General features: G+C 43.2%; 1 protein-coding gene across 1 annotated transcript in view; it reads left to right on the plus strand.

Annotated features, from left to right (window-relative positions):
* The window catches only part of LHX6 (LIM homeobox 6), a 229,574-nt gene that overhangs the window by 174,105 nt on the left and 32,007 nt on the right, over positions 1-23,462 (plus strand). Inside the window, 1 exon segment of the mRNA XM_030206378.1 lies at positions 18,700-18,920. Coding sequence (XP_030062238.1) covers positions 18,700-18,920 — 221 coding nt within the window.

Here is a 23,462-nt window from a genome sequence, read left to right on the forward strand (position 1 = left end):
TTACTGACCACTAGGGGAGTCAAGGGTGGTCATCCCTGAGGCCCTCCAGTAGTCATCTGGTCATTTAGGGCACTTTTTTGGGACTTGTTCGTGAAAAAAAAGGGTCCAAAAAAAGTGACCCAAATTCATGCTAAAAATGCCTTTTTTTTTTTCGATTATCAGCCGAGGGCGCCCATCTTTCCTCGGCCGATAAACACACCCCAGTCCCACCTTCACCACTCCTCCAATACGCCCCCGTCAACTTTGCCCATTTCCGTGACAGATTGCACTTGAAGACGCCCAAAATCAGCTTTCGATTATACCGATTTGGGCGCCCATGGGAGAAAGACGCCTATCTCCCGATTTGGGTCGAAATATGGGCGTCTTTCTCTTTTGAAAATAAGGCTGTTAGTGTTCTTTAAATTTAAACATGCAAATAGTAACATAGTAACATAGTAGATGAAGGCAGAAAAAGACCTGCATGGTCCATCCATTCTGCCCAAATAAATAAATAAGATAAATTCATATGTGTATACCTTACCTTGATTTGTACCTGTCTTTTTCAGGGCACAGACCATATAAGTCTGCCCAGCAGGATTCCCCGCCCCCCAACCACCAGTCCCGCCTCCCATCACCGGTTCTGGCACAGACCGTATAAGTCTGCCCTCCACTATCCTCGCCTCCCAACCACCAACTCCTCTTCCCCCCACCTGCTCCGCCACCCAATTTCGGCTAAGCTTCTGAGGATCTATTCCTTCTGCACAGATTCCTTTATGTATATCCCACGCATGTTTGAATTCCGTTACCATTTTCATCTCCACCACCTCCCGCGGGAGGGCATTCCAAGCATCCACCACCCTCTCTGTGAAAAAATACTTCCTGACGTCTTTCCTGAGTCTGCCCCCCTTCAATCTCATTTCATGTCCTCTCGTTCTACCTCCTACCCATCTCTGGAAAAGATCTGTTTGCAGATTAATACCTTTCAAATATTTGAATGTCTGTATCATATCACCCCTGTTCCTCCTTTCCTCCAGGGTATACATGTTCAGGTCAACAAGTCTCTCCCCATACGTCTTGGAATGCAAATGCCATACCATTCTCGTAGCTTTTTCTTTGCACCGCTTCTATTTTTTTTAACATCCTTCGCAAGGTACGGCCTCCAAAACTGAACACAATACTCCAGGTGGGGCCTCACCAACGACTTGTACAAGGGCATCAACACTTCCTTTCTTCTGCTGATCACACCTCTCTCTATAAAGCCTAGCAACCTTCTCGCTACGGCCACCGCCTTATCACACTGTTTCGTCGCCTTTCAGATCCTCGGATACTATCACCCCAAGATCCCTCTCCCCCTCAGTACCTATCAGACTCTCACCATCTAACACATAAGTCTCTCGTGGGTTTCTACTCCCTAAGTGCATCACTTTGCATTTCTTTGCATTGAATTTTAATTGCCAAACCTTAGACCATTCTTCTAGCTTCCTCAGATCCTTTTTCATGCTTTCCACTCCCTCCCGGGTGTCCACTCTGTTGCAAATCTTAGTATCATCCGCAAATAGGCAAACTTTGCCTTCTAACCCTTCGGCAATGTCACTCACAAATATATTGAACAGAATCGGTCCCAGCACCGATCCCTGAGGCACTCCACTACTCACCTTTCCCTCCTCTGAGCGAACTCCATTTACCACCACCCTCTGTCGTCTGTCCGTCAACCAGTTCCTAATCCAGTTCACCACTTCGGGACCTATCTTCAGCCCATCGAGTTTATTTAAGAGCCTCCTGTGGGGAACCGTGTCAAAAGCTTTGCTAAAATCTAAGTAGATTACGTCTATAGCATGTCGATGATTCAATTCTCCAGTTACCCAATCAAAGAATTCAATGAGATTCGTTTGGCACGATTTCCCTCTGGTAAAACCATGTTGTCTCGGATCTTGCAACTTATTGGCTTCCAGGAAATTCACTATCCTTTCCTTCAGCATCGCTTCCATTACTTTTCCAATAACCGAAGTGAGGCTTACCGGCCTGTAGTTTCCTATCACCACTTTTGTGAAGAGGGACCACATCCGCCGTTCTCCAATCCCTCGGAACCTCTCCCGTCTCCAAGGATTTATTAAACAAATCCTTAAGAGGACCCGCCAGAACCTCTCTGAGCTCCCTCAATATTCTGGGGTGGATCCCATCTGGTCCCATGGCTTTGTCCACCTTTAGCTTTCCAAGTTGTTGATACACACTCTCTTCCGTGAACGGTGCTCTATCCACTCCATTTTCAGGTATACTTTTGCCAGTCCCTCGTGGTCCTTCTCCAGGATTTTCTTCAGTGAAAACAGAACAAAAGTATCTATTTAGCAAATTGGCTTTTTCTTCATCATTATCTACATAGTGTTTCGCTGTATCTTTTAGTCTCACAATTCCCTTTTTAGTCATTCTCCTTTCACTAATATACCTGAAGAAATTTTTGTCGCCCCTCCTTACCTTTCTAGCCATTTGTTCTTCCGCTTGTGCCTTCGCGAGACGTACCTCTCTCTTGGCTTCTTTCAGTTTCATCCAGTATTCCTCCCCGTGTTCCTCTTCTTGAGATTTTCTATATTTCTGGAACGCCAACTCTTTAGCCTTTATTTTCTCAGCCACTTGCTTGGAGAACCATATCGGTTTCCTTTTTCTCTTGCTTTTATTTACTATCCTTACATAAAGGTCTGTGGCCCTATTTATTACTTCTTTCAGCCTGGACCACTGTCCTTCCACTTCTTGTACGTCCTCCCAGCCAATCAGCTCCTTCCTCAGGTATTCCCCCATTTTACTAAAGTCAGCACGCATGAAATACAGGACTTTGAGTTTAGAGTGGCTGCCCTCCACTTCAGCTGTCATATCAAACCAAATCGTTTGATGGTCGCTGCTTCCCAGGTGTGCACCCACTCGGACATTTGACACATTATCCTCATTTGTGAGCACCAGATCCAGCGTCACTCCCTCCCTCGTGGGTTCCGTTACAATTTGTCTGAGCAGAGCACTTTGGAAAGCATCCACGATCTCTCTACTTCTTTCCGATTTCGCAGACGGAACCTTCCAATCTACATCCGGCAGATTGAAATCTCCCATTAACAGAACCTCTTTTTTCTTTCCTAATTTTTGAATATCTGTGATCAGATCTTTATCTAGTTCCTCTAATTGTGTCGGGGGTCTGTAGACAACACCCACGTGGACAGAGGTTCTATCATCTCTTTTTAAGGTGATCCATATCGCTTCTTCCTTTCCCCAGGTCCCTGTCATTTCAGTCGCCATGATATCATTCCTCACATACAGAGCTACTCCTCCACCTTTACGACCCTCTCTATCCTTCCTAAATAGATTATAGCCTGGTATGTTTGCATTCCATTCATGGGAACCATTGAGCCACATCTCTGTGATTGCAACAACATCTAAGTCTGCCTCCAACATCAGGGCTTGAAGGTCATGAACTTTATTGCTTAGACTACGAGCATTTGTGGCCATTGCTTTCCATCTATATTTCCTGGTATGTGTTTTAACATTAGTGATTTGGGGATGTCTTTTCACTTTGGGTACCTTCATATCTTTTTGTTCCAACTTTATTGCTTTTTCCTCTGCCTCAGTTCTATTTTCAGGAGCATCACAGTGCTGTAATGGAGCAAATGAATTCTTTAGTGGCAACACTTATGTGGGTGGATGCTTCTGTGTCACATGACGAAGTCTGCCTGAGCCTACTGTGAACCATCTGTTCTTATGTGGTTTTATTCTTTGAGGCAGTGGTAAGAAGTTATTATTCTGTGCAGTCTTAGAAGCAGGGGCGTAGCTAGGCCCACCCAATTTCAGCTCTGGCCCGCCCACTCCCATTGCCGGCCACTGCTGCTTTTCCTGTTGAGCAGCAGGGCCGGCGCTACAAAAAGAAGAAGCGCTCAGCTGATTGAGCTGAGCACCGCCGCCAACGTTAACAACGAGAAAAAAATGTAAAAAAAAAAAAAAAAGCGCGGCACCGTAGGCAGCCTCGAAGCATTGGCTGCTGGCTCTGCAGGCTCCTCCCATCTCTTACTTCACTGCCCCTGGAGCGAAACAGGGCCAGTGACGTAAGAGACGGGAGGAGCCTGCAGAGCCAGCAGCCAATGCTTCGAGGCTGCCTACGGTGCCGCGCTTTTTTTTTTTTTTTACATTTTTTTCTCGTTGTTAACGTTGGCGGCGGCGCTCAGCTCAATCAGCTGAGCGCTTCTTCTTTTTGTAGCTGGGGCTGGCGGGCCTGAATCGGGTGGGCCTGAATCGGATGTCAGGATGGGGACTCGGGAGAAAGAGGGAAAACGGATGGCAGGATGGGGACTGGGGAGAAAGAGGGAAAACGGAAGGATGGGGAGAGAAAGAGGGAAAACGGATAGCAGGATGGGGACTGGGGAGAAAGAGGGAAAACGGAAGGATGGGGAGAGAAAGAGGAAAAACGGATGGCAGGATGGGGACTGGGGAGAAAGAGGGAAAACGGAAGGATAGGGAGAGAAAGAGGGAAAACGGATGGCAGGATGGGGACTGGGGAGAAAGAGGGAAAACAGAAGGATGGGGAGAGAAAGAGGAAAAACAGATAGGAGGATGGCAGAGAAAGAGGGAAAACACATGGGAGGATGGTAGAGAAAGAGGGAAAATGGAAGGATGGGGAGAGAAAGAGGGAAAACAGATGGCAGAGAAAGAGGGAAAACGGAAGGATGGGGAGAGAAAGAGGGAAAACAGATGGGAGGATGGCAGAGAAAGAGGGAAAACGGAAGGATCGGGAGAGAAAGAGGGAATACAGACGGAAGGATGGCAGAGAAAGAGGGAAAACGGAAGGATGGGGAGAGAAAGAGGGAAAACAGACGGAAGGATGGCAGAGAAAGAGGGAAAACGGATGGAAGGATGGCAGAGAAAGAGGGAAAACGGATGGATAGGAAGAGAGACACTGGATGGAAGGATGGGGAGAGAAAGAGGGGAGATGGATGAAAGGATGCAGAGAGAAAGGGGCGAGACTGGAAGGATGTGGAGAGAGAAGGGACACTGAACAGAAAAGGGTAGAGAGATAGACACTGGTTAGAAGGAGGGAGAGAGAGACATTAGATGGAAGGATCAGGAGAGAGGGTAGATGGGTGGAAGGATGGGGAGAGAAAGAGGGAAGACGCTGGATGGAAGGGTAGGGAGAAAGAGGTGACACTGGATGGAAGGATGCAGAAAGAAAGAGGGGAGACTATTGGAAGGATGGGGAGAGAGAGGGGAGACACTGGAAGGATGGGGAGAGAAAGAAGAGAGCTGCTGGATGGAAAAGGAGAGTAGTGAAAGACTGGAGAATAAGAGGAAGGGGCATGGGGAGAACAAGGGTGAGAAAAAGATGAAAAGCCATAAGTAGATGAAGGAAATTAAAGAATGAATAGTAAGAATGAATTAAATCTGGATAGAGAGAGAGAGAGAGGCAGAAAAATATTGAAGAAAGCAAAGAAAAAGGAGAGAAAAATGACAAATGGCCAGGAAACCCTGGCAGAAGAGTTAAGCGAAAACGAAGGAAAGCAGAATCTAGAGACTGGGAGCAACACAATGAGAAAAAGTAAATGGCCATACAAGAAAGGTAAAGAAAATAATTTTATTTTTAATTTAGGATAAAGTAATATGGTACCTGTGTTAATGAAGTTTCAGAGGCCAAAACCTCCTGCCTCAGGTCAGTATAATGCTGTTACGGTATCCTCTCCTGACCTAAGGAAGGAAGTATTGGTCTCTGAAACCTCACTGAAAAGGATTAGGCTATTAAATAAATTGTCTGAAATCTGATGCACTGAAAAGCAGCACTTTACCCTGTGTGACAAATGCATCTGAGTGTGACTACATTTTGCTGGGGGAGGGGGGTAGAGAGAAAATTTTGTGCCCACCCACTTTGGGTTCAGGCCCACCCAAAATTGGCAGTCTGGCTACGCCACTGCTTAGAACAGTGATGGGCAACCTTTTGAGCTTGGTGTGTCAAAATTCGCCAAAAAACCGAGCATAACTCGGGTGGTGTGTCACTTCGAGAAAAAAAACCATAATTTCGCGATATTTATAGTTTAAATAACAAAAATGTATAATTGTAATATAAAACTGTATTTAATAAACCAAAAACTAATTATTTAACTTACCTACTTAGTGACTTCTTTGTTCATCTGTCAGTCGGTTTCTTTTGTTGGTCTTGATATTATTTAACTTGTGTGGGGTGCCATGAACTAAGATAAGTGAGGGGGAGGGGGAATTCTTTAACTAATCTGCCTATTAGTGACTTTTTTGTTGCTGAATTTCATTGGCTAAATCTTCAATTGAAGGTTGGTATTTTGTACACTTCAAGCCCAAGCAAGCGCTACTAACTTCATCTGTCAATCTGTTTCTTTTGTTGGTTTTGATATTATTTAACGCTGAGAATAAGGTTTCACAAAAGTACGTAGAGGGAAAAATTGTGAGTAAAGCCATTGCTATATTTTTCAGGGTGCTAAAAGTGTCTGGTAATCGGATCCAGGCACTCCAAATTTCCTGGTAACTCAGATATTCTCTTAATAATTGCATCTTTATTCTGCATATCGTGAAATAGAACTGGTGCACATCTTAGGAGAGTTTCTTTAATAAATTCTCCCTCACTGAGTGCTTTTCCATGCTGAGCTATGGAGTGAGCAATGCTCAAACTTGCAGATGTTAAATTTGTAGAACCTTTTACAAATTTAAGGATGGACTTAGATTGGCTCTTATAAAAGTGTAGCTGCCTGGAAATGTATTCCTTCCGTTCATCCTCACTTTTTTTCAAGAGCTGGGAATGATTAGTTTCAAAATGTCTATTTATATTCCACGTTCTGCTTACTACCGTTTCAGTACATAGAACGCAAAATGATTTGCCATTTTTTTCTATAATGCCATACATCTCGGTCCATGTCTCTTGAAAGGGTCGGCTACTGCTACTACCACTTCCTTTACTTAACCTTGGTTTTTTATTTTTTGAGTTCTCCATCAGGGGGGCAGAGACAGAAGATAGAATTATAGATAGCCTGTTAGCCCTAACTAGCCTAACTGACCACCTTATGTAAATTAAGATGGCTGCCGCTATTTCTAATGGCGGGAAACGGCACCCATAGCACATGCCCTCGCCTCTCCCAGCCTCCCCCTCACCTATCTCAGTAATGGTGGTCAATTACAAATCCACGACACCCCAGAACAGTAGATTGGATGATGGTTGCTGGTAATGGTGATCACAGGGCCCTCAGAGATGCGTCCCCCACGGCATTCCGCTGCTCTCTGCTCCGCCGGCCGGAAGTGAGGAGCCGGGGCAGAGGGAGCAGCAGGGAGCAGCAGGGAGGGAGCCAATAGGAGCGCACACGGCACACCCCCAGCGGGTAAACATGCACCGGGTGATTTCGCCGGGGGGGGGAGGTCGCGCTGCACCGGGGGGGAGGGGGGGCGCATCGGCGATCCGCCCCGGGTGTCAGCAAGGAACTCCGCTGCTTCTCTGTATGCGGCCACATGCGGCCGCGTGTCACTGAAAATGGCTACGCGTGTCAGTACTGACACGCGTGTCATAGGTTCGCCATCAGGGGCTTAGAAGCTGCTTTAATTGCATCCAATTCTTGCATTACTTTACTGATGCGTACATCTTAGGCACCAAGTTATAGAATGAGGGGGATTGTTGGAAGATTCAGACCCTCAATAAGCGTTCCTTCTCTTTCCAACTGGCTGAGCTACTAAGTCATATGAAAACAGGTCTCAGAAGGGTCTATTTGGCTAAACTCAGGTCTTAGCCAGTTATGCCCATCTTCTCCCCACCCCCGCAGATTGATGGCTTAATATGACTGCCTGTGTTCTCTAGTGTCTATCTTTAATTGCTTAGAAAGTGAGCATTCAGTGAGAAGTAATTAAGTCAAGGATAGGTAAGGGAAAATTAAGATACCTAGCATGAATTTTGAATGCTAAGAAGCTAAGGTCCTGATTTATGAAGAGTTTTTTTTTCCATTTTAGAAGCAATTCTATAACTGGGCACCTCTAATTAGGAGCCCAAGGTGGTATTCTATAACAGAACTTGGGAGTCCAGATTCTATTTTACAAGCATAACCTGGTATTTGTGCATCTAACATGTAGGCATCCACACTTACATCAGCTATAGTGCAGATATAATTGTGGGTGCTTAGATGTGGTGGGGATATGCGTAACTTGCAGCATTCTGTCAGTTTCCCATGTAAGTGGGAGACATGGCTATGGCCCCTCCATGCTCCCCCCCCCCCCCCCCCCCGTGTATGCTCCCCTTGCAAATAACCTCTATGTAAGTTACATAGGTATTTACAGAGTAGTGTTTAGGCCAATTAGTGGCATATTTGCACATATGTGCACATATATGCATGTAAATGTCAATACTCTGTACATTTAAGCACATAGCATATGCATAAATGTAAGTGCCTGATGGTCAGGCGGGCTGCACATTGGACACCCCTGGATTAATTACACACCAGGTGAAGGAATACAGGACAGCATAGCAGGGAGAGGAAAGAATCGGTAGAAGAGAATTAAAGAAGACATAAAGGAGGCATAGACTCCTTTCTGTTAAGGAAATGGAATTGTGGAGGAAGTGAAGCCAGAATTTGGACCATATATTACAATGGGAGGGGCATAACCAAGCCATTGGATGTTGTGCTTCACTCCAGAAGAAAACAACCACATTCTGGGGCTGGTCCCAGAGGACTACAGGTGCTCTTCAGGAGAGACTCCACAAGAAAATCCCTGGCAGCAAAGGAGCATATCGGGAAACAAATAGTATTGGATATTAGCAGCCTTATACAATAATATATGTAAAACATTATTATAAGGACATTAGGGCATCTGAGAAAAGACCATAAATCTTTTTGCCCATCAAAAGTAGATGGAAGGTAGCCATTTTTGTCCAATTCACCTCACACCACTGGTGCAACACATTATGGAAATATCAGGTGTGGACGTCATCATCAGCCTCCCAGAGCCCATCGATATAGCTTATCAATACATATTGGGGTGAGCTGGTGAGTTGCTTGCACTACTAGAATACAAATTAGGAACACAGAGCAAAAGTTCATGTTCGATTACAGGCTCTGACATGGTTTTCAAGTCAGTAGTCGATTTCAGGTCTAACAGGTAGAGGAACTTCTGGCTGGGCTGGGGCCTAGTAAGTGTGAGAACATTTGGGAGAGGCAGGGAAAATGGGCTAGAATCTATCAAGAAGATTGCAGACTTAGCAGAGTACTAACATTTCAGCTGGGAGAGGGGGGAACAGGGTAGATAGCCTCAAAGTAGATGAGCTTCACATTTCTGATAGAAGCAAATGGATGCATATGCGCCAACAAAACAGCTTACTCACCTCTGTATCTTTTCCAGGTTCAATAGGTTTGCAAGGAGCACACTGAATTCCTGGACTTTCAAGATCTACACAGAATTACCACACAGCTACCCCTAAGGAACAGAAATTAGAATAAACAGGCAATGTCTTTATCGTGGCAGCTGTACCATGAACACTACAAATGATCAACCCCTACCCCCATATCCTCTCACATCATCCAGCCATGACAGCCTATAAGGAGGTGGTGAATGGCATCAGATGGTACCCTGGACAACTCTGGAAGATCCAACCCTTTGATGCCAAGGTAGAATCTGAGAAGCTAGAATCATGAGAACCATGTCATCTAACCATCCTTCTTCTACAAGTACTCTAATGTTGGAGAAACAGCAGCACAATCACACAGTCTGTGAGGGCCTTAAAGCTGTAAGAAAATAGCTGCAAATTCAAACCTAATCTGAAAGGAGCCCTAAAGGCCTTAACATCTGTTCATGCTGAAGGTGCTGAGCATCCACTGTACTTTTGATCAGGCTAACCACATTCATGAGAACAATGACCATTGCCATATGCCAGAAAGCAGAATTCAGGTAACCAAACAAACCATCCAGTAAAGTTACTCTACCTTTCCACCATGTCCACTCCATCCTTACCATGCAGAAGCAGCCATCTCAAAGGGCCACATATCCACTATGGAAAGATTGGAGAGGAGCATACAAGCTCTGGTAGGGAAAGGCTACCTTCTGGCCATTCTTTCTAATTTCCACTTTGTAGGGGACTACCATTCAACATCTGCTGCCTTGTCTCCACTGAAGCACCTATTTTGCAGAATGCCCTACCATCTGATGCAGACAGGAAACCGAACACATGCAGTGTAATGTGTTTAAAAAAAAATCATTCAAGATGACTTTGTGAGATTGGTCACATATCAAAATAATTACAACATTTTGCTTTATACTTTGTGAAAAGTTAACTAATGTTTGAAAAATGGCTGTCATCTGTTAACACAAATGCATTTTCAAACAAAAGGTTATCTAAATAAATATGGGATTGTTTTTAGCAGTGTGTTTTGTTGTTTCTCCATGGACAAGTAGGATAAGACAGCCACACATAGGTGATGTCATACATGAAGTCCAAGAAATGAATTGTTGTCATGGTCTGAATACTGTCTAATAATTTTTACTTATGTTTCCTGGGCATTTGGATCTTGGCATTGCTGGTTTAAGAACATAAGATGCCCCATATTGGACCAGACCAAAGGTCCATTGAATTTAGCATCTTTATTGGGGAGCTATTCCATTCTCTATCATTTTGACAGTTTGATCAAGGGAGAGGGGTAGATGTGGTGAATTAGATTTTAGCAAAGCCTTTAGCAACTTATAAATAAACTTAGTGCCCTCGATATGGACCTACACTGAATGACTGGGTTATAAACTGGTTGAGGGGAAGGAGACAAAGGATAGTGGTAAATGGAGTTCACTTAGAGGAAAATGGTGTAACCAGAGGTGTGCCACAGAGATTGGTTCAGCACTTTTAATAATTTTATAAGTGATATTGTGTAAGGGTTGTCTGGAAAGGTTTGTCTCTTTGCAGATGATGCAATAGGGTAGGCCTCCCTTACTTACACCATCCTGCTGTTTTGTTTTTCTTTTATTATTATCTTTTTAACATGTTAACCACTTTATGCCTATGTGAAGACCCCAGTGATATATCAAATATGCTGAATAAATAGACACCCCTGATGGTGTAGATAGCATGAAGAGGAATCTATTGAAGCTTGAAGAATGATCTAGAATTTGGAAGCTAAGGTTTAATGTTAAGAAAATGCAGAGTCATGCTTTTGGGCTGCAAAAACCTGAGGAAGCAGTACAGTAGAGGGGGTGAAGTCCTTCCATGTATAAAAGAAGAGTGAACTTGGGAGTGGTTGTATCAGATGATCTTAAGGTGGCCAAACAGAAAGGCAACAGTGAAACCCAGATAAAAGAAGTGATAGTGACTCTGTATAAGTCTCTGGTGAGACCCCCATTTAGGGTACTATATATAGTTCTAGAGACCACACCTTCAAAAGGATATAAACATGATGGTATAAAATGGACAGTGGTCTTTGTCATAATTGTATTGGGATAGATTTCAAGATCTCAATATATATACTTTGAAAGAAAGTTGGCAAAGGGGAGATATGATAGAGATATTTAAATACTTCCATGGCATAAATGCACAGGAGGCAAGTCTCTTTTACTGAATAGGTTTAAGGAGAAAGGGGAAATGTTTCTTTACGGAGCAGGTGCTGGATGTGTGAAACGGCCTCCCAGTGGAGGTGGTAGAGACTGTATCTGAATTCAAGACAGCATGGGGATCTCTAAGGAAGAGGAAGAGATAGTGGATGGTATAGGACCTCTAAAGGAGAGAAGTATAGTGGATGATGTGAATGAATGGACTGGATAGACCATATGATCTTTATCTGCCATCATTTTCTCTGTTTCTGTGTTTCTATGATTGTCCTTCTTTGTACCTTTTTCTAGTTCTAATGAGGTGGCGAGAACTGCACATAGTACTCAATACTTCTCAACCCTGCCCTAACCAGTCAGGTTTTCAAGATTATCACAATAAATATACATGAGATCGATATGCGCAAATATCAAAGACCCATTGCATGCAAATCTATCTCATGCATATTTATTGTGGTAATTCTGAAAACCTGAATGGCTAGGAGAGCCTCCAGGAGAGAAAAGCACTGCATTAGATGATCCTATTGGATTATTAAATAAGTCTGGGGAAGCCTTAGATGAGATATCCCCAGTACATATTGTTAAGCTAAATTCTTAAAAAAGGCTCCCTGGTATCATCCAGGGTTTAGATTGCTGAAACAGGCCAGTAAGATGGAGCATAGATAGAAGACACAGAAAATTGTGTCCAATCTTGAGCAAAGTAACCCTCATATTAGTCTTTATAAACAAGCAATGAGACAGGCTGATAATAGACCAAAAAGATTGGCACAGATGGTTAAAGTTTTTATGATATTAAGAATTCATCTTGTAATCTTTCTCATTCTGATTTGGCAGTTGAGGACTATTTGATGTGAAGTGCAGGGTATTTGTAGATGGTGGGGTATTAGAAATAACTGAGGCTGACAATGGCTTCTTTTTCTCTTTGTTACTCAGTAGCTACCAAAGAAATAAACAAGGTTCTGCATGGTGGGAAACCTGGTTATTGTATTCTAGATGTTTTGCAATCAGTACTTGATAAGGAGGGAGAAGAATGTTTTGCTCCCTTGCTGACAGTGATTATTAATACTTCACTAAAGAAAAATCATTTCCATCCATTTCTTGGAACAAACCAGCAAACTGGTATATGTACAGATGTCTCCTAGCAGTAGTATCATGAGACTACTGCTAGGGGGTCACTGGTGCCATTATGAATTATGGTGCCACAAAGGCAGAAGTGACTAGGCATTGCTCCTGTACAGACCTACCAATAATTTAGCAACCAATTTTTTTTTAATCAAGCTTGTATCTATCTTTATTGCTGCATTATTATCCTACATTCATTCCCCCTTTTATTTGGAAGTTGGTAGAGAAAAAGAATTATAAATAGCTGCTTTCACTTGTTTGAGGATTTCTGGGTACTTCATCGTTCCCACTCGAGTCTTCACAAAGGTCATGGAACTGAAATAGTATTAACCTCTGTAATGAATGAGGTTTAACTGGCTATCAGCCAAGGTCAGGATATCTTTTTGTTATACCTTGACCTGTTTATGGTCTTTAATATGGTCAATCACTCATTGTTATTCCAACAGTTGGAGACTATTGGAGTTTCCAGTGCTGTCTGGTCCTGCTTACAATAGTTTTTAACAGATTTCAGTTTATTCAGTTTGATGGGAGATTATTCAGACAAAAAGGCTAATTTCCAGGATACCACAAGGGTCTGTCCGTACCGTCCACCATCCCCCCAATTGTATTGGTTATAGTTACAGGCAGTGTCATCTTCATGGCAATAACATGCAGTTAACAAGTTCAGTTACACAATACTGTAAATGATTTTATTTATTTCTCAAATTTGATGTACCACAAATAGATCCAAACAGACAACTAAGCAATTTACAATAGGAGTAAAATAATATATCAATGCTGATGAAGGTGAAGAGAAAGAAAAAGGAAAGAAGAAATAGTAAGCAGATGAGGAGTCAAACGCCAGAGAGAAGAGATGAGTTTTAAGGAGGGCCTTGAAAAATGGAAGGGAAGAAGAGGCTCTGAGGAGAGGGAGAAGGGAGTTCCAGATCTTGAGGCCAAGATAACTGAAGGCAGTGTCAGTGTCACAAGAAATGGTGAGGTGTAAAACAGATAGGGACAGGATGCACAGCAAGTTGTCAGATGATGACCTAGGGAGGGTAAGGGATCAGAAGCTTATTCAAAGAGGCAGGGGAGGAAGGGAGGCAGCCTTTGAAGACTAACTCTAGTAACCTTGATGACCTGTTACTAAGTTACCATCTATAAGGGTAATATTATGAAGCTCTACCTAGTATTAGGGGGTAAGCATGCATGTAGTCATTTACAAGCGTGAGTGGTCATTTATATGCAAAAATTGCCTGTTAGAAATATCGACTATCAATTGCCTCTTAGAAATATCGACTATCAAGAAAGTGCACAAATAAGTGTCATGACACATATTTTTACTGGAGATATGAATGGGGGCAGAGTTTGGTGGGGTGTGGGTGGAGTCCACACAGACATGTCTTAATTTGAGTACATACTTGCAAAAAATACACACTAACATTTACACCAGCCCTCAAGCTAGCGTAAATGCCAAATCTACATGTATGGGTGTACTTTTCTCCGACACTAGCATTTTCTAAAGTCAAGTGGGAGAGTATTTGACTTTATATGTGAAAAAGCATATTACATAGGTGCAGTTCTATAAAATTACCCTCCACCTGTGGTTTTGAAAGCCTTCACACAGTGGTGTCTCATTCTTTTGCTAGATGTCTGATGCAGTTCAAGTCTTCATAGGCTTTACATGGTTCACAGCAAACTGGTTAATCTAGTTATGATGAGGAAGAAAGCCTTCAGCTATTTTGCTCCAAATGTTGGAATACCTTACCACTGGAATTATACTTAGAACTGAATTATCTTTTATTTTTAAAGAAATTAAGGTTTGGTTGATTTCTCAAATTTTTGATTAAAGTCTAACCTACAATACTGCATGGAATGGTGTTTGGATTTTAGGATTTTTATTTGTTTATAGTATATTCACATGTTTTATAATCTATCTGTATCAATTTGTTGGATTACCATTATAACTCACCCCAAGCTGATTCTTGATAGGGCATGCCATCACCTGTAACAAACAAATAAATAAATGAACCTACCCTAACAGTTCTTTGTCCTATTACTCCCTCCACCCCAACACACTTTCAGGCTTATTTTCGAAAGAGAAGGGCACCCATCTTTCGACACAAATCACAAGATGGGCGCCGCGTCCTTCTCCCAGGGTCGCCCAAATCGGCATAATTAAAAGCCGATTTTGGGCATCCTCAACTGCTTTCCTTCGCGGGGGATGACCAAAGTTCACAGGGGCGTGTCAGAAGCATAGCGAAGGTGGGACTGGGGCGTGCTTAACACATGGGCGTCCTCAGCTGATAATGAAAAAAAGAAGGGCGTCCCTGACGAGCACTTGCCCGACTTTACTTGGTCCATTTTTTCTTGCAACCAAGCCTCAAAAAGGTGCCAAATGACCACCAGAGGGAATCAGGGATCACCTCCCCTTACTCCCCCAGTGGTCACTAACTCCCTCCCACCCTAAAAAAAACTTTTAAAATATTTTTTGCCAGCCTCTATGCCAGCCTCAAATGTCATACCCAGCTCCCTGACAGCAGTATACAGGTCCCTGGAGCAGTTTTAGTGGGTGCAATGCACTTCAGGCAGGTGGACCCAGGCCCATCCCCCCACCTGTTACACTTGTGGTGGTAAATGTGAGCCCTTCAAAACCCACCCGAAACCCACCTTATCCACATGTAGGTGCCCCCCTTCACCCCTTAGGTCTATGGTAGTGTTGTGCAGTTGTAGGGAGTGGGGTTTGGGGGGCTCAGCACCCAAGGTAAGGGAGAAATGCACCTGGGATCAATTTCTGAAGTCCACTGCAGTGCCCCCTAGGGTGCCCGGTTGGTGTCCTGGCATGTGAGGGGGACCAGTGCACTACGAATGCTGGCTCCTCCCATGACCAAATGGCTTGGATTTGGTCGTTTCTGAGATGGGCATCCTCGGTTTCCATTATCGCCGAAAACTGGGGACGACCATCTCTAAGGACGACCTAAATGTTGAGATTTGGGCATCCCCAACCGTATTATCAAAACGAAAGATGGCCGCCCATCTTGTTTCAATAATACAGGTTTCCCCGCCCCTTCACCGGGACGTCCTGCGAGGACGTCCTCAGGAAAACTTGGGCGCCCCGTTCGATTATGCCCCTCCACGTTTTTTTGGAGCATGACTGCTGTTCTAACCCTGTCCAAGTTGATTTACTTCTTCCTGTGGTCTAGTACTAGTCAGCCAGCAGCAGACAGGAACCCAAAATTCAGTGCTTCTAACCTGCTTCTTCTCCTGCTGGGTTCTGAGAGCAGCCATTTAAGGGGGTCTTTTAGAAAGGCACATGGGCGTCTCTAACATTTAGTGTGTGCTTATTTTTAGCGCATGCTAAAAATGTTAGTGTGCCTTTGTAAAAGGACTCCTGAACTATTTGGGGCTTTGTAGATCTATGGTGTATCATGCAGTTTAAACCACTGATTGCTGTAGTTCAAACTATGCAGGTGGAAGAAATGCCAGCAGTAGGTGTGTTAGAAGCACTGGGTCACAGATGTGGCTCTCCTTTGGCAAGTCTACAAAAGGGGGAAGTGAGGGGAGAAAAAAAAAGAAAGTACAAGAGGCACAATGAAAGGTTTGAAGTTTGGGGTGAAGATAGAGCGGGGGCTCAAGGACTGGATTAGGGACAGGGATGAGGAGAGAAAAGGGACTCAGATTGAGTAACAGGATGACAGAACATCAACTCAAGGATTACGTAGGAGGGAAAGTATGGACTCTGAGACTGGGTGAAGAGCAGTGACATGAATTAAGTGGGAAACTCTGGACTTGGAGATGGGGAGTGCAGGAATTTGTAGAGGTAGTGAAGAATGGAGAGTGGGAGCACTGGGATTCAATGGAATTGAGGAAAGAGCACGGACAAGGATTGAATGGGATCTCAGGGATGGAAGGATACTAGGTCTGAGAGACTCAGTAGGGACTCAACTTTTAGGGTGAGGTATTTGTGAGGATGTGTTAGATGGGGTAGGTATATTATATGGAGTACATCAGGGTGGGAAAGAGTCAAGAGAAGATGTGAAGAAACAGGAAGCCTCACTTTCATATTTGGCTTTTAAAACTAGTTTCCACAAGAGCTATTACACTATCAGAGCATTTTATCAAGTATAAAATCATTTTCCAGTTTGCAGGGTGCCAAACTAATAACTCATATCCTGTGGGATGACAGCAAAGGCAGTGAACTCTTCTAGGACTGTGCTGTTGTTTGAAAATAGCATGGAAACACCGACCAAATTTCTTGCGTTATTTAATAATCTACGTTGCTGCATGATATTTAATTCAAGTCTATTCTCCTTAATGGGGACTGTTTACTGAGAAAATAACTCATCTTAAAATGCATTCATATGCTTTAATTTGTGTTACAATGGTAACACTCAGTAGTATATGTATGAGGCTCTTCCTGTTTCATGCTGTTTAGTTTCTGTTGTTTCGCTCCATTAAGGGAGGTAGAGATGATAAATTGCAGGAAAAGTCAGGCTTTTAACACACCTTAATTTACCATGAGATTGACTAAGTTGCAGTAGCTCAGTACCACAGGTAATCACTTCTGGGGTAGAAGAATAATGCTACTTGCAGCAACCTTGCAAGTGGCATTGTTTTACTCACTTGGGAGCATTGGGCCACGAAGCCGAGGCCCAATGCTCCCAGATGCCTCATAAAGGAGCTGGAATGCACTATTCGGAGCTGCTCCTGTTCCTTCTCTCCCCTCAATGGTCCCCCAATTCCAGACACACACCCCTAAAGACCTCCCAATTCCAGATTACCTTCCTGAAGCTTCTCAATTCCAAAGATCTCCTGAAGCCCCCCCCCCCCCTCCCCAATTCTAGACCCTCTTGAATCCCTGGAGGCTATTTTATGAGATTAGTGCTGAAAATCAGTGCTGAGCTCCTAGCTTTTTTCCCCACATTTACATCTGCTGCTGTTGCCACCCATCAGTATGCTAAATGTAATAGTTTAGTGAAATTTTTGAGTATTGAATTGAGGCACTCAGCTCTACTAAATGTTCAAACAGGCCAATTTATGAGCATAAATCCTTTAAATATCAAGCCCAATATTTTTACATTGCACACACATTCTCCTTTCAACATGGCCTAATGTAGCTCAAGTACTACTGCAGTCTAAAGCTTATTGCCCAATCATGTGGGACATTTCCTCAAAGAGGGGACAAAAACTACCTTGTGATTTAACAAAAGAATTCTCCTGAATTAGAAAAAGTACAGAGAAGGATGACCAAAATGTTAAAGAGGATAGAAGGACTCCCCTGTGAGGAAAAGCTAAAGAGGTTAGGGCTCTTCAGCTTGAAGAAGAGACAGCTGAGGGGAGATGTGATAGAGGTCCATAAAATAATGAATGGAATGGAATGGGTAGATGTGAATCACTTGTTTACACGTCCAAAAAGTACAAGAACTGGGGGGGGGGGGGGGGGGGCGCACAATAAAGTTACTAAGTAGTACATTTAAAACAAATTGGAGAAAAAATTTCTTTACACAATGTGCAATTAAGCTCTGGAATTCATTGCTAGAGAATGCATAAAAATAGCTTAGCATAAAGTCTGTTTTATTGTTCTGGGGATCTTCCCTGGTACTTGTGACCTGGATTTGCTACTGTTGAAAAAGGATATTGGCTTTGATAGACCTTCGGTCTAACCCAGAATGCTGATGTTTATTATATGTATGTATGTAAACAAAAATTATAAGTAATACAGCTGGATTCCGCTCTGGTATCTCTCAGAAGATAAGACTGATTATTGCGTGTTCTTTCCTGGTTTATCTTAGAAACTTAGCAGTTGTAATAAATGTATTTTATGAACCAGAATGCAAAAGCTGATTATCTATTTTTCCTGACCCAAACATTAGTTCTGTCCAGGTGTCCCCAGGACAAAGACACAGAGTCGACTACTCTTGTGATGTGTTCTTTAAATTCTTCCTAGGCATTTCATTCCAGTTTCTTTTCTCCATATCTCCTGCCCCTGGTTGTCGGCATATTTGATGATAGGGTATTACCTTTGTGTGGTAAAGCTCACCTTGGAGTGTTTTGTTTGCTTTTATTTTCCAGTCGATTTGGTACCAAGTGTGCCCGCTGCGGCAGGCAAATTTATGCTAGCGACTGGGTAAGAAGAGCTCGGGGGAATGCCTACCACCTCGCATGCTTTGCCTGTTTTTCCTGTAAGAGACAACTGTCTACCGGGGAGGAGTTCGGCCTTGTAGAAGAGAAAGTTCTCTGCAGAATTCATTATGACACCATGATAGAAAACCTCAAGAGAGCAGCTGAAAATGGTAAGGAGACCCTCCCTCTTATCAAACACAATACAGAATCAGGTGAAGAATAACTTTTGATGCTCAGCTAGTCTACTCTTGTCCTATCTTACACCCACTACTTGATAGCCAACTCTTGACTTGCTTCTCCGCCACTGATTTCTCTGTACTTGTTGCCTGCATTGTGGAATTCTGATAGCAAATTGCCCCCACCACATCTGTAGGAAGGTTGCTTCAAAATATGCAGGTTCAATTTAAAAGGGCCACAAGAGAGGCATGTTATTGTGAGAACTGGCAATTAAAGCATTCCAATAAGTGTTCGAAAAGGCTATTTTCCTCCCATTATAATCTAAAGTACAGTTCATCAGATTCCCCAAAAGCAATAAACTATTTGGGAAATTTGGAAACAGGATGAAATTCTAAAAAAAACAATGAAAATGTTCAGCACCTCAGTATCCGGTTTAATTGATATTCCATTGACCAGGGCCAGAGTTTGCAATTAAGGCAATTGCCCTCGGCCCCCTTGCTGCAGGGAGGCCAAGCCTGCCTAGATCTGAAGGAGATACAGCCTCCTAATGTGACAGTGGGACACCCTTCCAAATTTCTGCTCATTTTTCTTTTGGACCTTGGCTTTGGCGGAGAGCTTGAGAAGGGAAACATGCTTTCCTTTCTGGAATTCAAATGCTACCTTGAAGTGCAAAATATTCATGTTTTTGAGGATAGCTCCTTAATAAATTCCCTGCAGACATCCAGATGTCTAATTCCTGCCACTTACATATCCAAAACTGCCACTTATGCTCTCAAAACATGCTACTTGCAATCTGCTACTGCCTAGTGATACTGTTTTTGGTTTTTTGTTTTTCAAAAATGTCTGTTCACCTGAAGCCCCATTGTAGATAGAACATAGAAATCAGAATTGATATGTCCAGCTCAGGACATGTGTAAACTGGTATTCCACAATCTGCATGTGACTGTGTCAGCATTCAGATACAATAAGTATTTCCCTATCCACAGAGGTCTTCCAATCTAAGGGGTCCTTTTACTAAGCTGTGGTAAAAAGTGACCTGCTGGGACATTGTTTACCGTGACTGGGAAAAAAGGCTTTTTTTCAATGGGCAGTAAATGGCCATGCATTAGAATTAAAAGTAGCACTTGGTTATTTACTGCCTGAGCCCTTACCGCCGCCCATTGACCTAGCAGTAAGGGCTCACATGCTACACACGCGGTACTCATGCAGCATACGCCAATGTGGCATGCTGCCAATTACCGCCAAGAATGCCTCCTGTACTAGAAAATAGAAAAAATATTTTCTACCATGAGAAACAGAACACGCCAACTTCGACATTACCACCGAGTGAGCACACTAACCAGGAGGTAGTGTCAATTTGGCATGTGCTAAACGCGCAGTTGCCCTACCGCCACTTTGTAAAAGGGCTTCAAAGTTTGTACCTGAGACACTGGACAGGTAACTGTCTTGCCCATGATCACAAGGAGCCATGGTGGGATTTGCACTGGGCTTCCCTGGTTTTCAGTCCACGGCTCAATTAGATTAATTTTAATTAAATTCTGCTCCTTTCTTGGATTTTATTAAATCTCCCATATAACATAATTTTACCTTTTGTTTGTATCCTCTGATTCCAGCCCTAATAATTATGACTTGTAAAATGCTTCGATGTTTTATTATTATTTGTGGTTTATTAAATAAAGCTGAACTGTGAAACTGTGAAACTTTATTAGGCTATTCCTCCAAGGGCTGGTGTTAGACATTTAGGGGCTCAGAGCAGAAACTGGGAAGGAGGCCCCAAGGTTGGTTTTAAGCCTATGTCTTCTTCAGCTTGAGGCAGGTTTGGGGGCCCCCTGTAGTATGAGGGCCAAAGGCAATTGTCCTGTTTGCCACCCCCGAACGCCGGCCCCGATTCCTCTATGTACACATGGATGAGTTCCATTTTGCAAACCTACATGTATACATCCCTCTAATTAACAGAGGCCTCATGTCTTATTTATTTTCCAACTGGACGGGGAAATAAGCTCTGGGGAATGAAGGAAAGAACCAGGGCTTTTTTTGAGGGGGTATTTGGGTGTACTGAGTAGGGGTACCTTTTTCATTGTCTGCTAAAACTGACCCATGGACCCCAAGTTTTAATGAAAGAGCTCAGGATCTACACACCAATTCTGCCTTGTCATAGATTCTGTGACTGATTGCAGGGGACCTGACTATTGTGGGGTGGGTCTCTCTCAGTGATCACCCCACCCCTGAAGAGTGGCCTAGCATTTGAGGACCGACACCTTTTTTGCTAGAAAAAACGCACTGGAAAGAACTCTTAATCCCGCCTGTTAAGGGCCAGCCTAAATGAGCACATTTTACAAACCTACACATGCAAGGGAGTAGCTGGAATTTCGACACTGATATATTGGGAAATACACGTGCATTTCCTTTCTGAAATGGGGGATACACATGTGGATTTTAGTTCTGCTCAGGCCCTATCCAAACCATGCCCACTTGCAATCTACATGTACAATATACACGTGTAAATGCTGGCTTCCTAAAACTGGATTTTACACGTATATGTGATATACATATGTAACTTCTGGTATTTACAAGTGTACATTGAGAACAGGGCTTCTAAAACAAGTATCATTGTGCGTGTCAGCAGCTTATGTGCTTCTGTGACATCACTGTACATATTTTAGAAGGGGTTCCAGGTTTGCCAAGTCTTTCCTCAAATCATAGTTAAAAAAAAACAAAACACATGGACCTAAATGTTTACTTTCTGATTCATTCATTCATTCATTTATTTCACTTTCTATACTGCCCTTACTAACTGGTAGACCAGGGCAGTGTCCAGACTAAAAAATTACAAATAAATAGTAGAAAAGGAACTACAGTTTTGGGTAGGAAAGAAATCTCATACATTCAAACAAAGTCAAGTTAAAAGGAAAAAGGGAGGTAGGTAGATAGGTAGCACATCATGCACGGAAAGGGGAAGGAATAGAAGAGGAACAAGGGGAAGGAATAGACGGGGAACAAGGGGAAGGAACAAACCCTGACAGATGGGTGTCACCCCTCTTTGCAGGAGTCAAAAACCAGCAAGGCAGGTGGTCTGCCAAATCCAATATGGAAGATAAAACAAGGCACACCTTGTAAAACACACACACAGGTTTTTTTTAATATTATTTATTTATAAGTATTAACAATTATTACAAGAAATCTCTTGATATGCAAAAATGGAGCAGATTAAACAATGTTTTCATTTCAAGTTCAAAATATAAGGTAATACATTTCTATCTCATCCAATTAAAGTCCACTATTTAGGAAGGAGACAAAGTACAATTTCATGAAATAATTTTCACTAAATTAGTTTAGGTAATAGAAGAGACACATAGAGGGGCATTTTTGAACGGGGACGACCATCTCTAAGGGCGCCCAACTCTAAGGACGGTGCCGCAAAGGGGCAGAGCAACGCGTATTATCGAAACAAGATGGACGGCCATCTTTCGTTTCGATAATACAGTCGGGGATGCCCAAATCTTGACATTTAGGTCGACCTTAGAGATGGTCGTCATTAGGTCGGTTTTCGACGATAATGGAAACCAAAGATGTCTATTTCAAAAACATTCTAATCCAAGCCCTTTGGTTGTGGGAGGAGCCAGCATTTGTAGTGCACTGGTCCCCCTCCCATGCCAGGACACCAACCGGGTACCCTAGGGGGCACTGCAGTGGACTTCAGAAATTGCTCCCAGGTGCATAGCTCCCTTACCTTGGGTGCTGAGCCCCCCAAACTCCCCCAGGTCCTCCTGCCTGAAGTACACTGCATCCACTACAACTGTTCCAGGGACCTGTATACTGCTGTGATGGACCTGAGTATGGCATTTGAGGCTGGCACAGAGGCTGGCAAAAAAGTATTTTTAAATTTGTTTTTTATGGTGGGAGGGGGTTGGTAACCACTGGGGGAGTAAGGGGAGGTCATCCCAGATTCTCTCCGGTGGTCATCTGGTCAGTTCAGGCACCTGGTTGTGAAAAAAAATGGACCAAGTAAAGTCGGCCAAGTGCTCGTCAGGGACGCCCTTCTTTTTTCTATTATTGGCCGAGGACGACCATCTCCTAATCACGCCCCAGTCCCGCCTTTTCTACCCTGCCGACACGCCCCCGTGAACTTTGGTCATCCCCGCGATGGAAAGCAGTCGAGGGTGTCAAAAAATCTGCTTTCGATTATGCCGATTTGGACGACCTTGCGAGAAGGATGCCCATCTCCCGATTTGTGTCGAAAGATGGGCGTCCTTCTCTTTTGAAAATAAGCGTGATAATATGCCTAACTTCCCATTACGGAGTAGATGTAGACAAAGCTGCTAGTTGTTGATTAGGAGTGGCAACCAACTTAGAATCTAGAAAGTTACTCAATTGAGTTGAATCATAGAAGATATATTTAACTGAATTTATTTTTAACACACATTTGCATGGAAAGTTCAACCAAAATATTCCTCCCAACTGTAGGACCCTCGGACGGAGCTTTAGAAATGCTTAACGTCTCTTTTGTGTTACTCTAGCAATATCAAGAAATATTC

The sequence above is a fragment of the Microcaecilia unicolor genome, chromosome 6 (genome assembly GCF_901765095.1).
Source record: "Microcaecilia unicolor chromosome 6, aMicUni1.1, whole genome shotgun sequence".
Taxonomy (NCBI): domain Eukaryota; kingdom Metazoa; phylum Chordata; class Amphibia; order Gymnophiona; family Siphonopidae; genus Microcaecilia; species Microcaecilia unicolor.